This window comes from Sceloporus undulatus, chromosome 2 (genome assembly GCF_019175285.1).
Source record: "Sceloporus undulatus isolate JIND9_A2432 ecotype Alabama chromosome 2, SceUnd_v1.1, whole genome shotgun sequence".
Taxonomy (NCBI): domain Eukaryota; kingdom Metazoa; phylum Chordata; class Lepidosauria; order Squamata; family Phrynosomatidae; genus Sceloporus; species Sceloporus undulatus.
In genome coordinates, this window is record NC_056523.1 from 285,740,751 (window position 1) to 285,757,698 (window position 16,948).

General features: G+C 39.2%; 2 protein-coding genes across 8 annotated transcripts in view; one reads left to right on the forward strand and one right to left on the reverse strand.

Moving 5' to 3' along the window:
• Positions 1-16,948, forward strand: part of TMEM167A (transmembrane protein 167A) — a 257,207-nt gene that overhangs the window by 146,775 nt on the left and 93,484 nt on the right. The window lies entirely within an intron of this gene.
• The window catches only part of XRCC4 (X-ray repair cross complementing 4), a 132,370-nt gene that overhangs the window by 48,884 nt on the left and 66,538 nt on the right, over positions 1-16,948 (reverse strand). For 3 of the 7 annotated variants that reach the window (XR_006102086.1, XM_042450920.1, XM_042450921.1), the window contains exon 6: positions 15,363-15,507. The exons of 1 other annotated variant lie outside the window; for it this stretch is intronic. Coding sequence is in view for 5 of the 6 variants with exons in the window: in XM_042450920.1 (XP_042306854.1) it covers positions 15,363-15,507 (145 nt within the window). In the remaining variant the exon portion in view is untranslated. Of the gene's footprint in view, positions 1-14,341; positions 15,023-15,362; positions 15,508-16,948 lie in introns of those variants that run through there. 3 more of the 7 variants (XM_042450923.1, XM_042450924.1, XM_042450919.1) reach the window with 2 other exon arrangements.

Here is a 16,948-nt window from a genome sequence, read left to right on the forward strand (position 1 = left end):
AGGGAATTTGACAAGGAGACAAGCAGGATATAGGCATGTGTTACTAACACATTTAGAGAACAGATAAAAAATAAACTGATTTATTAATGTATTGATTTGGATTGAGAACACTGATAGTAGACATATATATGTTCATGTTTTTAGGTATGAGAAATCTTATTGAAAATAAGGCAATATTGTGATTTATGTTATGTTTTACTTTTTTTATATGACATAAACTGAATTAATAAAATTTAGAAAAAAGAAAAAGAAAAAAGAAATTCACTGCCAACAACACAACCACCACAGTCTCAACCCACTTTTTTTAGGAAGCAGTAGACCAGTGCCCCAGCTGTTTTCCTATAGCTGGATGCAGAGCAACATCATCATCTGCAGAGTCCTCTAAAGATCGCTGGAGATCCCTGCCGGCGTCTCGTACAGGTAAATAGCTGGATCCTTCTTTGTTACTTTTCCCTCCACCAACTCGGAAATGGCTGACTCCAGAAAGCTGAGCATAGTGGCTTTCCTGATCATGATGGAGATTCAAGTATCATAGAAGACATAAGATGCTTCAGAACTGATATTTCAAACTCTCCTATCTACCCCATCATTTCATTGCCAGAAGGGTATTTTGAATAAACATTTTTTTCTTTCAGTCATAAGTGTTATTGGCCAATATTGTTCCCCTTTATGAGACAGGAACATGTTTAATCTGTAGTTTTCTATGCCATCTAGTCCCTGTTTCCATTGTTATAGCCACACTCTTCAGCTAATAAGCCAGCAGAAGAGGCAGATTTAACCACAGAGATGAATCTGAGTGAAAAAATACCTCTGTGTTACTTTTACACTAGAAAGATTTTTAAAAGTGCATATTATATAACCCAGTCATAAACAAAGAGGAAGTTTTCATAAAAAATGGGGCATTTATTTAATCCATCTATTTTTTCCCAGTTTTATTTATTTATTTATTTATTGTTATTTTAGGGTAGTATATAAAACTTGAACATACACATTTTCATCATACCATTGGTGATATTTCCTATACATTGCCACCACACAGGTCTAGAGATTATGTAGGCCTTGAGCTCTAGGTAAGAAAGAATGATGGGAAGAAGTTAGCAGTGGTAGTGCCAGTATTGAATTTAAGCACTACTCTGTTTCCCACAAAAGAAGACATACCCATAAAATAAGCTGTAGCAGGATTTCTAAGCCTTTGTGCAATATAAGCTATACCCCGAAAATAAGACATAGTGATGGGCCACCATGGAACGGAGGGGGGCGGGAAGGGAATGGAAAGTTTGGGGCGAATGGTTCTAAAGGAAATGGAGTTGAAAGAAATTCAGAATGGAATTCTGGATTTGGAAAGTTGTGATGATGTTCCAGAAGAAGACGAATTAGCTATATTTGAATAAATGTAGATTATTGTACCATACTTAATAAAAATAAGACATCCCCTGAAAATAAGCCATAGTGTGTCTTCTTGAACAAAAATAAATATAAGACAGTGTCTTATTTTCAGGGAAACGTGGTAGCTCAGTACAGTCCATCCACCCTATCTTTCTTAGGACTAAGATGCAAGGCAGCTTCCAACATAACCAAAATGAAATTGCAGTAAAAATTGGAGTAACACACTACTTTTTTGCTCAGTCTGGTGGCTGGCTCTTAAGATGGACCAGTGGAGGGTCAGAGCAGGGGATGTTACCTATTACCTGTCCGTAACTAAGTAGCCAATCTAGATTCTAGCATTTTTTGCATAGAAATATTGCTTTCCTCACAAAAAATGTTTTCTGCACAAAGCAGCCATGTGCAAATTTGGCACACAATCAGTCTCAAAATGCAAAGCCTCTCAGCAGACTAGCATTCTTTTTATCAGGGGTTCTCAACACTTGAGTAAAATTTTGTTTTGAATTATTTTCTGAATATTTTCTAATATTCTTCCCATCCCTACCAGTCAGGCTTATATGACAGTACATAGTCTTTCAGATGGCCTAGACACAAGTTAGGGAAGATGCTAGGACTGAAATGATGCCTAAATATGATGTTGCATAAGAGAGTGAGAATATGTGCTAGTGCTGTTGGGTGCAAAAAGGTTATAGGCATAAAAGCTATTACCAGTCCTTTCCCTTAAATTTTACATTGGTTTCCTCATGAATGTACTATTTTATTTCCAGACAACTTCCCTTTATACAGCTTCAAAATAAAATATTTGGTATCATGCTTCAAAAAAGTGACACTTTAATTGAAAGGGAATAAGTTTCCATTAGGGTAACAAATGTGTCACAACACAGCATTAATTTTAGAGCTGTGAAACTGGCTTGGATGTTGTAGCTCAATTTCCACCTCAGTTTCCAACTGGGTAATTTTACAGTACATTACCTCTACTCAATTAAGTAGGTGAACAGCCTTATTGTAACCCACATGAACCTGTCAATGGGAAGCAGTAACAATGAATATTGCAGAATTTTTCCACTGACAAATATATCAAGTCAATTTCTTATTGACCTGATCTGTTTATCAAAGGAAACATCATACAGGCTACTTTTACATTACATTTTACATTACAACAGCAGCAATAAGAAAGGTAACCAGAGACTCCACAGACTGAATCATTTTGAGTTTGTAAATACTGATGAAGTGGACAAGCTCCTTGGAAGTGTAAGGAAGATGACATGTCCCCTTGATCTTTGCCCATCTTGGTTGACTGCCCAGGGTGGGGATGCTATGATTGCATTATTAAAATCTTTAATCAATGCATCCTTCAGGGAGGGTAAATTTCCATCAAAGCTAAAATTAACAGTCATTAACCCGCTCCTGAAAAAACCCTCCCTTGACCCCCTGGTGAGAAACAATTATAGACTGGTCTCCCTATTACCATTTTTGAGCAAAGTGATTGAGCAACATAACCATTGCATAAATTCCATTTTCCAGAAAATGTTGGTCCCACCCATACAAAAGAAAATAGCAAAGCTTTTAAAAATAACCATAAACACAGGAAGCTGGATTTTACCAAGCCTATTTAACTCTGTACCTTCTTCAGTAAAGGGTGGGAATTTGTAGCCCTCCAGATGTTCACTATAACTTATTCCTGCCCATTGCCCATGTTGGCATGAATTATTAGAAAACAACATCTAGAGTGCCATAGGGCTTTCCCCCTTCCCACTAAGACTGGCATGGAAAAATCTCTACAAAGATTACTTTCCCAGGGTGCCAGATATAAGTCTTTCACAAGCCTACTTTAAGATACCATTGATTGAAATAGGGTTCTTTTGTATACCAGCCCTGATCCCTTACCACTGAACTATATAGTTCTGCTGCTCATGGCTTCACTACATCCAGAAATGTGTGTTTCATACATGCTTAAATTTTATAAAACAAAATAGAAAATTTGCCACACCAGGACTAACCTGTCAATAAAGAAAAACAACATTCCAGTTATGATATTGTCAGTTAATATCTATTTAGTCTATACACAAAACACCTGTATATGGAAACCCACAGAAATCAGTGAATTCTGATTTTTGAATCCCCTACTGGCAAGCATACAGTAAAATACAAATGCAGTAAAGAGGTACATTTCAATAAATGAGAGATTCATGTATGCTTCCACATTCCCGTTCTGTATTCCTTTTTGTGCTAACTAACTTATTTTGTCGGGTTTCTCATAGGCTATAAATGGATGGCTAGGGATAGAGGGAATGGAGGAAAGAAGAGATACAGTTCTTGTTATACCTGGTTTTAGCATATACCTAAGTTTTGTTTAAAAGTCAAGCTGAGTAGAACCAGTGAAATGAAGATAGCCATGAGGTGGTCAAGTAACCTGCTCTAAGCATGAAATTTGGAACGTAGTGCAATTTTATTACATTTCTTCACTAAGCATTTGATGTTCAAGCATCACTTTTCAATCAACTTATACAATAAATCATGTTTGAAATCAGAGTTCTATTTTAAATAATTGAAAATAGTTGGTTTAATTTAGTTGCTAGTGGCAATTCAGTTTGTGGGGGGGGGGGAGAGGAGGATGCTGTCCAATGCATTTAGAACTTGCAGAGTAAAAGGTTCATATTAAGAAAATTATCTGATGCAATTGACATTAAACATAATGAGCATCCAGGAGCCATCACTTCATATTTAATAAACATGACATGAAAGGTTTCCTTAAAGCTTATGGCCTCTAGGTGGCTGCTATAACTGAAAGCATGCTATGCTGCATGTTAGAAGGAGAAAACTCATTTTCATGGTGGCAAGAGAAAAATGAATAGTTAGGTGAAGGGAGATGGAAACAACAGTACAGGTTTAGCCCTCTGGTCTTACACTATGGGGAGAAATTAAAAGCAGCATTGAAGATTCCCGCCTGCTGCACCCACAATTACAATATCTTTTGCAGACAAAAATCACAGTAGCTTGCCAAATAATTCCTTACACAGCAAGTATTCTACCTCCACCCTAATCAAGTGAAGCACGAAGTTGTTTTATAACAGCTAACACTATTAAACATATTGCAGTAAATCACAGACTTTTTCTTCCTCTCATTATGGGTATGGAAATCCAATCTTATGTGCATGTTGTAATAATTCATTCTGTCTTGCTTTCTTTTCTCTACTAAAATAAATCCATCTCTCTCCATACCAGGGGTTCTAATCTGGGCCCCTTTGTTCGAAGAAGTAGGATAGAAAAGCAGATCTTTTCTTGGTAACGGATGAAGCACCATGGAATTCTTTATCTAGGGCAGACCCTCCAGACATTGTTAGATTGTTGCATCCATGCTAGATCGTGACTGGTTATGCTGACTATGACTGATTGGAGTTGCTGTATAGAAACATCCGGACGATGTCTATTTTGATACATTTTTGCCTATCACTTCAGATTGTAGAAAGAGGTAAAAAATCTAAAAACCTTTCAAATCACAGCTGGCAGTGGAAGTAATCCCTTCTTTTTGTGTAATGTGTATAATATTTGGAAGCTGTTGATTTTACACTTCTGAATAGTGTTATTAAAGACAGTATCCTACTCTTACAGAGAACAACTTACCAGAGTTGTGCTGAAACTACAATAGCACTTACTTAAAAAAATAAAAATAAACAACTTCTATCTATTCTTTGGCCTCTTTTATAAAATACTCTCACCTGTTTCTTTAATACCTAGCCTGCTAGTTAAATAAACATATTTTGATCACTTGCAGATTAACTGTTTTCAAAGTGCAGCTGAATAGAGAAAGTTGGCAGCTCATAAATAAAAGTCACAATAAAAGTTATATTCCACACAGTAGTTTGTTATGTATGGATTCAGTAAATCACAATTACATTAAACTATGCCCTTAACTTGATCTATCAAAACAGGCGTCTAATTTGCAGAAGCCCTGTACTGTCAGTATAAGAAAGCTTTACAGTGTGATCCCATGTATATTAATTTTTAAGCAAGCACCAATGAATTCAATAGAGAATACCTCCAAAGAAAAATGGGTACATGATAATATAGTGCTAAGCCATGACTTAATACTATGTGCATGAGCAGGAACAAACCTGAGTGAAGTCTCATACTTGCACACTCTCCCTCCCTTCCACCTGTACAGCTAGAAGGAAGACTCCAGTTTAGCATCACTTGAAATGACAACTAGAGTGCTGTACATTCAAACCACAGAATGCTGTTTTAAATAATATCTGACTAGTTAAACAAGCAAACCAGTCTAGGGACATGGAGTCAGACTGTGATAACACAACACTGATCAGAATTTGTTTTAATTTTAGAAATAGTTTTTTGTGGGTTTTTCGGGCTATGTGGCCATGTTCTAGTAGAGTTTCTTCCTGACGTTTCGCCAGCATCTGTGGCTGGCATCTTCAGAGAATGCTTATCTGGAAAAAGTTGGGTGTATATATACTGTGTGAGCCTGGGAATACAGGAGTGATTTGCATGTGTATTGTTCTGTGTTGATGGCTGGCCTCAGGCTGGGAGGCTAATGGAAAAGAGGATTAATGTCTGCTAATTGGTGATCGTTATCTGCTGGGAAAACCCCTGATTCTGAATGGTTTCCCATTTGCATTTGCTGAGTCCTTATTTTGCTATTCCTCAGGACTGGTAGCCAAATTTTGTTCACTTTAAGGGTTTCCCCTTAAAGTGAACAAAACAAAATCTTTCACTAAGAGTTTTTACAAGAAATGTATGCAAACAGACTGATTTTTCACACTGCAATCTCATGTCTGTCCACATTAGCGTTAAGGAAGGAAGGAAGGAAGGAAGAGCTCATCGTTTATATATTTTTTAGTTCAGCAACTGATTTCTGAAAAAATTATAATTTGTTCGCTATTTCCTACCTGCACCTAATCTTGAAACTCTTCTGCCTAGGCTCTATAGAAATGTATCCTGCACATTTTTAGTGTATTGTGCATGATAGTTCTGTCAATGACCCCATGAGCCATGGATCATCAGAACATGAGTGCTTTAGCCTGCTTAGCAGAAATGTCCCTGCAGGGATGAACAAATCTTGAGTGCTATGGTGTACACCAGATGAACTCACAGTAAAGAAAACAGTTACTTTGATACTTGCATTTTATTTATAAGCACAAAAGAAGCAAGACAGATTGACCAAAACCTAGATTCAGAAATAGAACAACACAGTTCTTTAAAAAGCATGTATTTTTCCCATTTAAATTAGAGTTGTATTAGAGAGGCACTCAACTAAGAAACAACATGTGTTGTTTTGTTGTTCCATGCCAGCTGTTCCATCAAAACAGGCCCAAATGTTATAGAATCTGAAAATGGGCATGTGATGAATTCAACAGTAATAGGGACTTTTAAGATTATTTGTGTCACAGGATCAAGGAGAATAATGGACATTATTTCTTGGATTTTGCCTATTGCATCTGTGGGTCCCCCTCATTATTACAGGCTGAAGAAACTGTAGAACATATTCAAAGAGGCAGGGTTTTTTTTACACACATGAGCAATTCCCCACTTGTATATTTTGTAATATGTTACAATATTTGCATGGCTTGTAACATACAGAGATTTCTCTGAACGACTACAGTTATATCCATGTATCCCTCTGCAAAATTTTAGGGACAAGCATGGCCAAGGAGAACTTTTGACTATTCACATATAGGAAATTGTCTTTTTGAACAATACTTCATTATTCATAGTTAAGATTCTATATAACTGAAGAAGCATATGATTCTGGACATTACAGAGAAGTCAACTCATGAACTACCAATATCAACAATTAGAATAAAGCCAAAGGAGAACATTAAACCAACCACTATGCCAAAATACAACTTGAAAAACATCTCCACATAATTTAAAGATAAACTAAAAAATAGATTTGCACTACTAAGTCTAATTCATCAGGAGCCAGAAGAACTCTGGATTGAAGCCAGGGACATTGACAGGGAGGAATGCAAAAGACACTATCTGAGGCTAAAAAGAATGAGAAGCAGAGGAAACTTTTCAAGTAGTTATGGACAGACAAATAATAAAAGTAAAAGGTAGCAGAAATAGAGTCAGAATCCTGAGTTGTTCAATGACTTGTGCATAGGAATGAGAACTAAAAGGAAGGGAGAGGAGGAGGGGGTGAAGAGGTCGATCTTGTTAAGCAGCAGCTATAATGTCATGAATAGTCAAAACCGTGAATCTGAAACCCTCGAATGTGGAGGATTGACTGTAGTTTCAAAAGCAGTTGCCCTGATCATGTCTCACAGTGAAGATCAGATGCCCACAATTATGGTGAGATGGTGTTAGCTTGGGTTAGCCTCCTTCATAGGTAAAGATGCACTGTAACTAAGAACATCCATCCCTAAAAGAAGAGATTTTGCATACCAAGTGGGTGAATATTGTATTTTCTTTGTGTCATTCCATTCCACCAGTGCTAGCACCCATCTTAAAGATACAAATCTAGCAGCCGTGGGAAGGATCAGGTTTTCTGCAACTTCATCCCCTGGATCGGGTCCCCGGTTGCAGTAAGAAGGGAATCAGTATTAGCCCCACAAGAGAGGAAAGGGATACAGGGCAGGCCAAATTACAATAGGTTTCCTTAAGGGGCAAGTAATGTTAACCCATACTCATTCTGGACCTCACTTACCTAGCTTCAAGAGACTGTTGACTCCAGGCCATTAAGTCCTCTGAATGTTGCCCAGGTTTCCACACATTTAGATGAAGCTTGGGTTTACAGGGAAAGCAGAGTAGGGTTGGGGGTCAACTCCCTCAGATATAAGCCTTTAGTCTGGCTAAACAGTCTAAACTGTTGTTTGACTGCTCACAATCCTTTCCTCTTGGTTCTCTCCATCTTAAAGGCTTTCCATAGCTTTGGCTTAAGACACTCCTTCCCTCCTTTGGCAAAGACAGGTCTAATGCCTAGAGTGGTTCTCCTTCTACCACACTCTGCCCTTGGCCCTTATATTCTCCCACCTCCTCTCCCTCTTTCATTATGCCTTTTATACCATGTCCCCTCCCTTCTCTAGCCAACAGTCCTCTCATCATATCTAGGTTGTCCAGCAAGTGTCTGTAAACTGTGTGCTCAGCCACATTCTTTCCAGCTGGTATTGAGACAGCTGGAAACCACCCTGAAGTGTTCACAATGGCAAGAGCATGGCAGTTCCTGACACTCCACTACACATAACCATAAATATGCAAATGTATCCAGCTTCCCCTAGGTTCTGTGCCATCATCACCCCAGTACTACATTTTTTCTCTCCCCCTCCACTTTGTCCCCCCAACTTTCAACTTTTGCCACCCTAGTACCTACAAATATTGAACCAGCTTCACATATGGTAGAAACAGACCCCCCCCCCCAGTCTCTTGCTGTACTTTTTCTCCAGCTCTCACCTCTATTGCTTGAGAAGCAGTCTCTCTCACCACTCTAATGCTCATTCAATATCCCCCACTTCTAACAGTCCTCTATAGTGTTCCAATTATGGGTGGCTGGTAGTTAAACTGACCCCCCCACACACACACACATGTACGTTATTATAGATATATGCACACATATATCCTGGATTGGGTCCAAACTTCACCTTCTATGAGTAGCCAAGGCTTGCCGATTCTTATTATACAATATTGCCAAAATCCGACCTTATTTCTGCCAAGATCCTGGTCCATGCCCTAGTGGTCTCATGACTTGATTACTGTAATGTTCTCCTGGCTGGGCTTCCTCTTTCTCACCTCTGTCCTTTAATCTCTGTCCAGCATTCAGCTGCACGCATTATTATTATTATTATTATTAACCTTTATTTATAAAGCGCTGTAAGTTTACACAGCGCTGTACATCAATTTTTTTAGTCAGACGGTTCCCTGCCCTCAGGCTTACAATCACAATCACTTCCACCTACTGCTCTGACCACATCTCTCCTGTATTGGCATCCCTTTACTGGCTCCCCCTCCCTTTCCACATTCAGTACAAGCTCCTGCTGTTGACGTTTAAAGCCCTCCATGGGCTGGCCCCTCCTTACTTATCAGACCTTATTTCTCCTCACCTTCTCACTAGGGCCCTCCGTTCTGGTAGTCAAGGACTGCTGTCTCAGCCCATGATTTCCTCTGCCCCATCTCGAATTCGCCCCTTTTCACTCGCTGCCCCTCACTCCTGGAACCTTCTTCTCCCGCGAGCAAGAGCCATCACTTCTTTAACCAGCTTCAAAACTGAGTTGAAGACCATCCTGTTCAGAGAAGTGTTCCCAGGCACTGCATAATTGTCACTTGCTATCTGATGTTCCTTTGCTGCCTGTTTTATTGAATCATTTCCTATATTGCTATGTCCTCCCTCCAGTCTATCTCCCCTGATCCAGGCCTCGGAGGTAGAGAAGAACTGCTGGCCCTCATCCCCTTCCCCTTCTCCTTTTGTGTCGTGTCTTTTTAGATTGTAAGCCTTAGGGCAGGGAACCGTCCAATTAAAAAGATTGTATGTACAGCGCTGTGTAAATTTACAGCGCTTTATAAATAAAGGTTAATAATAATAATAGAAGCATCCTTTCAGTACACAGAAAGATTTTGATCCAGCAGAGGTATCCAACTGGAGAAGGAAGAGTGCCACCTCCTTCACTGCTCTAGAGTCCTTTTCCAGAGTAGGTTTTTAGAGAATGCAAGGTGCTACAGGAAGAATTGGCAAAATCAACTTCCTTCTCCTTCCTGCCTCAACTTTTTATCAGGAGTATACTTTGAGTGAAGCTCTAATCATGGGGTGTTTCCACAGATAGTAGTAAAAGTGGGGGTACATGTCTATTAGAATTTATTTAACAGCAGAATCCCATTTAGTACCACCAACTGATTTTCCCTCTGTTCCCTCTGTGGATTGATGGTTGAAGAACATAATTCTCTCTTAGTTGAAGCACCAACCAAAGATGGATGACGGAGCCCTGGTGGCGCAGTGGTTAAATGCCTGTAGTGCAGCCATTCACTCAAAACCACAAGGTTGCGAGTTCAAGACCAGCAAAAGGGCCCAAGCTCGACTCAGGCTTGCATCCTTCTAAGGTCGCTAAAATGAGTACCCAGACTGTTGGGGGCAAATTAGCTTACTTGCTAATTAGCTTACTTGCTGTTCACCACTATGATCGTTGGAATAGCGGTATATAAATAAAACAAATTATTATATTATTATTATTATTATAATTGTCGCTGTTGATGACTGAATAACCTAGTGGGCTTATGGGGCAAAACAACACAACCAGAGGTTCCAAAACTGCATAAATGTTTGAGCTTGATTTGATAAACCTGTTTCTCTAGCTAAAAGGATTTTGTATGACACTGAGTCCCAAACCAGGTCCTGTAAGAGAAAGCTTTGTTTGCAGTACTGTTTTACACATTCAGCCACAGTTCCCCAACAACAGTTCCCTGTATTAAATGGCTACAGGAGCATATTATACAGGTTCTTTAAGAACCCTTTAAATTAAAACATGTAAATCTTTCTAAAGTGCAATGACATGCTAACATGCAAGTTTGAAAGAAAATAATAGATTTTTAAATAGGGTGGTGGTAGTGTAAACTTCATACTCTCAGTGGGCCATGAAAAAGGTTGATGCTTTTTTAAGTGGCATCTAATTTCACAGAGTTAAACCCTTCCAGTAAAATATTGCTTCATGTGAGACAGTAATACCAATGTCTGCTTGGCCCTCTGAGAAAGCTGAAATTTAAGATAAGCCAAAGCTTTTGCTACTTGAATCACTGGTGGTAGCAAACCACATTTTAAACAAAGGTTGAATTCAGTGTTTAAAAATGTGAGCCACAGGCAATAAATTAGGCTAAAGAAAAAGACATAATCCCAAGGGAATTCATGATGTACCGCAGACTTGCCATGCTTTTAAAAAGGCAGGGGGTTATCAGAAGAAAAGCTGTTTACGTCCTCACAACATTTTGAAGAAAATCCTAGGCAACTTAAGCAAGGCATTTCCCAAGGAGAGAATATACAATGCTGAAAGGAAGAGGCATACACAGCAGTGCACTTAAAATTCCCATGAGGTTTCATGGTAGAGGTCAATCACATACACAAGGAAGGGAAACTGTAGTTTTTATTCTTTAAGTTTCCTTTGTTTTCAAAAAGCATGTCTTAATTTGTATTTGGCTTGTACTTCAGTCCAGGTCTGAGCATAATTAACACAGGGAAGCACCAAGGTAGACAGAGAGGGAAGGTTCTTGATGCCAGCTGGAAAGTCCTGTTTGTTTGATAATTGCCTCCCAGAGAAGGTAAAAAAGTAATGGTTGGAAAAGATCTAGCATGCTCCAGCACACTGACTGCCTTATATGACAGTAGTAATCTGTTTTCTGTGAAGTAAACTACATGATGGTGGAGGTTCATGGTTTGATGTAAGGCCTTTATGACAATAGTATGGTCTTCAAGTCTTTTAAATATTCAGGTTGCCTACAAATACCCCACCTTTCTGAACATGGACTAAAAACCAGTCCAATCAATGGTGAACTAAGGCTGAAAAAACCATCTAGAAATCCCTGCAGACATCACCTTTGATCAATTACAATTTTTCAGCCTGACCTATTTCATAGGGCTGTTGTGAAAATAAAAGCAGGCAGGGGCTGGTGGGGGAGTCTTAAAACACAGCTGGGACAATGAAAATCCACTACTCTTTGTTACTATGTAATGGTTCTGTGATAACATAACTAATCCCACTAACATCCACACAGCCTACTATCATGCTTTTCACTATTCTCTTCTAAATACACATTTCAGGATCATTAACTCTGTGCTCAGTTTCTCTCTCTAGGACAAGAGGCGGATTCAAGCAGCCTTCATCATGTTGAACTGCAAATCCCAGCATTTCTCCTTACTAGCTATGATGCGCAGGGCTGCTGAAAATTGCAATTCAGTGACGTCTGGAGGCCCACATCACTACCACCTATGTTCTAGGATTTCAGATCATCAAATTTGCATGCTTGGTATTTACCTGCCCTCCCTTGAAAAACTCATTGTAACATCAGTATGTACACTTCTTAAACTGCTGTAGTCTCAAAAGAGATATACAGTATATTTAACATAAAGAGTAAATTGACTATGTGGCTTTCAGCCAAGGTAATTTTTAACCCATTTAATATGTTAAATTTAAGGAGAAGATGCAGTGAAAAGCAATGTACTGGTTATGGTTCCTCCTTCTTTGAAAGTTTGATAAAGACCCACTACAGCTTTCTCTATCTGTCCATGACAGACTGTTCAGAATTCTCATCAGGCAGTGTTGGGCCATTCTAGCATGATAAGAAGATTGCATAATTACTGTAAAGCCTTAAATTGAATCTTTGTTATCCCACAATATCTTATTTTAAAATTCTACACCATAGTCTAAGAAAGTGTTCATAATAATACTTTAACACTAAATAAGTTATTCCTTCAGTTACACAGCAATATTGGTCCTAATGGTCAAAGCTTTACAGATGGAGAAACTCATGCAGAAAGCAGCTTGCCCAGGACCACCCAGTTAGACTATGCCTGAGCTGGGACTTGAACTGAGATTTCCCTGGTCCAAGTCTAACAAACGATTCACTAGACCACACTGGCTTTCAGATCCAGATGCAGTATGAGTCATGACTCTGAAAAATAGACTGGTGCTTCTTTGCTGTAGCTAGTATAAACTAATCATGGTCCTTTCTTGGGGAGAATGCAAAATTCCATCATTCTCTTTTCTAAGACTTCTGTTTTATTAAGAAAGTGATACAACGTAACAAATGCCAGTTCTACAATCTCAAACAGCTTCAATGTTCATTCACAAAGCTTTCCCACAAGATACTTTCAGTCCATTTCCAGGAGTTCAGTTTCTAACACTATGCTATTCTTTTATACTTCTCTGACAAGATATCACTTCATGCATTTGTATTGCCAAATGTAAGACAATGCAACTATTGCTGCAAAGTTTTGAATTCAATGAGTCACCAGTCCCAACAACTTAAGTCTGAGATAGTTGCATTGCCTTTCTGAAACATACTACAGCAGGGGTAGGCCTTTTTGAGTTGGGGGCCGGGTTGCTGTCCCTCAGACAACTGGGGGGCCGAACTCAAAATGGCGCCTGGAGTGGCGCGGAAGCTGCGGCGGGGGCGGCAACTGGCAGCAGGACCGGGCTGGGGCCGGTCCCAAGGCCTTGCCGGGCCGGATCCGGCCCGCAGGCCGTAGGTTGCCAACCCCTGTACTACAGTATAGTGATCTTCATTAAAAGATGGCAGTCTAACATGATCTGCAGCAGTACCTCCTATCTAACCTAAAATACACCTTTTGTAATTAATTTGATCCTGAATCTTCACAGGCAGTCTATTATTTGTCTGCTGCTGTAAATTATAGTTGATTATCATTTTGAAAATTAGTTTCCAACATATTCTGAAAAATGGGTTTTTAATAAGAGTACCAGTTCGCTTCACAGGGGCCCATGTTGGGACAAAGGCAGAATATGAAATAGATAAACAAACAGGTTTGCATGTGCACACATCATCTGGAAGTGATTTTGAAAGGCAACAAGAGTATCAAAAGAACTATCTTCCAAGACATAAACCAAAGGCAGCAGGCTAATGCATTATCAGGCTGTTTAAATCAGTCACTACAGTGATATCTAAGTTGTCTAACTACAAGCTAGATTTCAACCCAAGAACCTGACTACTTATATTATAAAGAAGGTGAAATAATTACATCAAGCTCATCATAATGTTATTTGTTTCTATTTACTCCAGTTACTTGTACATTACTACTATTGTAGTAATATTACTGTTCAGTGTCTTCACATGTGCAGATATCCTATGTGCAAAAAGGGAAAAAAGGAATCTTTTTGCCTTCAACCCAGTGTTTTAGTTAGATCTATGTCTATTGAAAACTAAATGTGAATGAGAAACTGTTACCCTTAAATATTATAAAATTTAAAGTTTCAAATTATAAATATGACTAAGCGTGAACCCAGGCTATTGACATTAATAAAACATTGGGGAGAAACAATGATCATCAGATACATCCAAAGTATTATCAACTGCATAAGCAACAAGGAAATCTGAAAAACATTTGGCTGAAGCTAACATTAAGCCAACCACTGATCTGATAAAAATTATAAGTGCTGTTGTGCAATGCAAATACCTGTATTCTTACTATTAAAATAGTCAACAGTAAAATCAAAATTATTGATTATTATTACTTTCCCTACTACCACTGACAAAAAGAAGAAACAAGTATAGAAAACAAGACTATTCATGTTTGGTAAATTTTGTCTGATAATTGAACCAATAAAATGCACAATCGTATTGAGATGCATACCTTTCTTTATTATTTAAAACTGTATAAATTATTAGAAGAATTAATAACAATATTTCTGCTCTTACACATAACATCTACTTTCCCTACTACCACTGACAAAAAGACAAGAGACAACAGAGAGCCAGTCTAGTGTAGTGTTTTGAGTGCTAGACTATGACTCTGGAGAGCAGGTTTGATTCCTAACTCTGCCATGACATTCACTGGGTGATCTTGGGCATGTAACATGCTTTCAACTTCAGGGGAAGACAATGGCAAACCTCCTTTGAATAAATCTCGCCAAGAAAACTCCATGATAAGTTCACCTTAGGGTCGCCATAAGTCGGAAATGACTTGAAGGCACTTAAGAAAAGAAGAAGAAGAACAACAAGAACAACAAAACAACAGTTAGGTTTTGTTCGTTGTGTGGAAAAGCTTTCCAAACATTAACTTTCTATAAAATGTTAGTCACAAGACAACTGGGCAAGATGAGAAATTAGCAATGCAAAGAGCCAGAAATAAATCCTATTTAATTCAATGGGACTAATAAATATATTCAGATTTTCAATTACAAACTTATGTACACTTTTATGTAGGAGCAGTCAGATTCAGAAAAAGTGGGAAATTGCTTTTGAATAACTATGTATATTTCATAGTAAAAAGGCTGAATTGTTAACTGATGTACAAATAAAACAATTCTTACTTTTCCTTGGATGAATTTTGAGCCTCATACAATGCCACCTTTGGTTCTGTATTTGCAATATTTCGTACACGTTGTCTTCGCTTTCTGCTGGGAGCAACATCAGTAATATCTGGACTGCTAAGAAATGAGTCTCTTCTGGGTTTAACTGCCACAGTGAAAGAGGAGGAAAAACAACAGTAAAAAATAAACAAAACAAATCATCACTGGTGGTAATGCTACAGAAGTACCTGGAGGTTATACTGCAAATAGGTTTTGCAGGGAATATGAACAGCAACAGATACAATAAAATACAACCACACTAAGTACTAAGAAATTATTCTCACAGCTTTCCATCCTCCTATATGCGCCTTATTTGCTTTTCAAATCTCTTCCCAAATTTACGACTACAGAACAGATGATCTCTCCTTCATCTATCAACAAACATCCAAATTTTGCCATATCTCCTAATGGCAGCATATGAAATCTGAATGGATCTGGTTGTGTACTAACCTAGTAACATTTGTGTGGTAGTTTAAAGAAAAACCTGGCAGGATTTAATGCTCTAGAATTCTAGAGTATGAAAACATAATAAGAGGATTAAGGGGATGTTCCCACTAGGGGAAACCCCGCGTTCTGAATCGAATCCAAGGAGTGGCGTTCATATTAGGATCCGATTTAAACCTAGAACGGTTCTAGAGCAACCCGCAATCGTCCCCACTACAAATCGAATCATAGAGCGGGATAAAAATTTAAATCGAATTTTCCTCATTTAACACGTGTTAAAAAAACACTAGGGTCCGACCTACTGCTTTCCATTGATTCGAGTTAGGAACCGGAGTATTTAAATAGGAACGACAGCCTTTGAATCGGGTTGGAGGGATGGGAGGAGTGGACTGCGGTGGGGGCTGTCCTTGGGGGAGTTGCCCTTTCTGTCCCCATCTGTCGTGGCTGTCGCCATTTTTTCTTCCCTCACCCCTTTGTCCGCTGTGGTCTTTCAATAAGAGATAAGGATTATTTTTTATTTTAATGGTTTACAGGCGCTTAATCTCTTCAGCGCTTTAAGCGCCTGCATCTGCAAAGGACTACAAGGCTTCTCCCGGTGGATTGCAACCTCCCCTCTGTGTGGGGAGAGCCCATTTCTAACGGAGGAGAGGCAGGAAGGGAAGCCTCCTCTCAAAGAGGCATTCCCTGCCCGCTTGGGCTCTGATCTCGCCAAGGCAGGGAAGGGAAGGCTCCTCGCGAGGAGGCATCTGATCTCGCCCAGACAGGGAAGGGCTCTGATCAATGGGGGGGGGGGATAGAGCCTTTCTCCCTCTCTTTCTCAAACGGAATCTGCCTTCTCCTCCAACCCTGGAAAGAGAATCTTTGGGAAGAGTGCTCCCTCCCTGCTTTTCCAGCAGCCTCCTCCATTGATCTCTGGGCTCTCTGAAGGGATTCTGCCTGGCTGTCTTGGGAGACAGGATGCTGCCCTCCAAAACCTATCCCATAGTTCCTCTGGAAAGAGCTTCGCTTTGTCAGAAGCCTCTCCCATTGATCTCTGGGCTCTCTGAAGGGATTCTGCCTGGCTATCTTGGGAGACAGGATGCTGCCCTCCAAAACCTATCCCA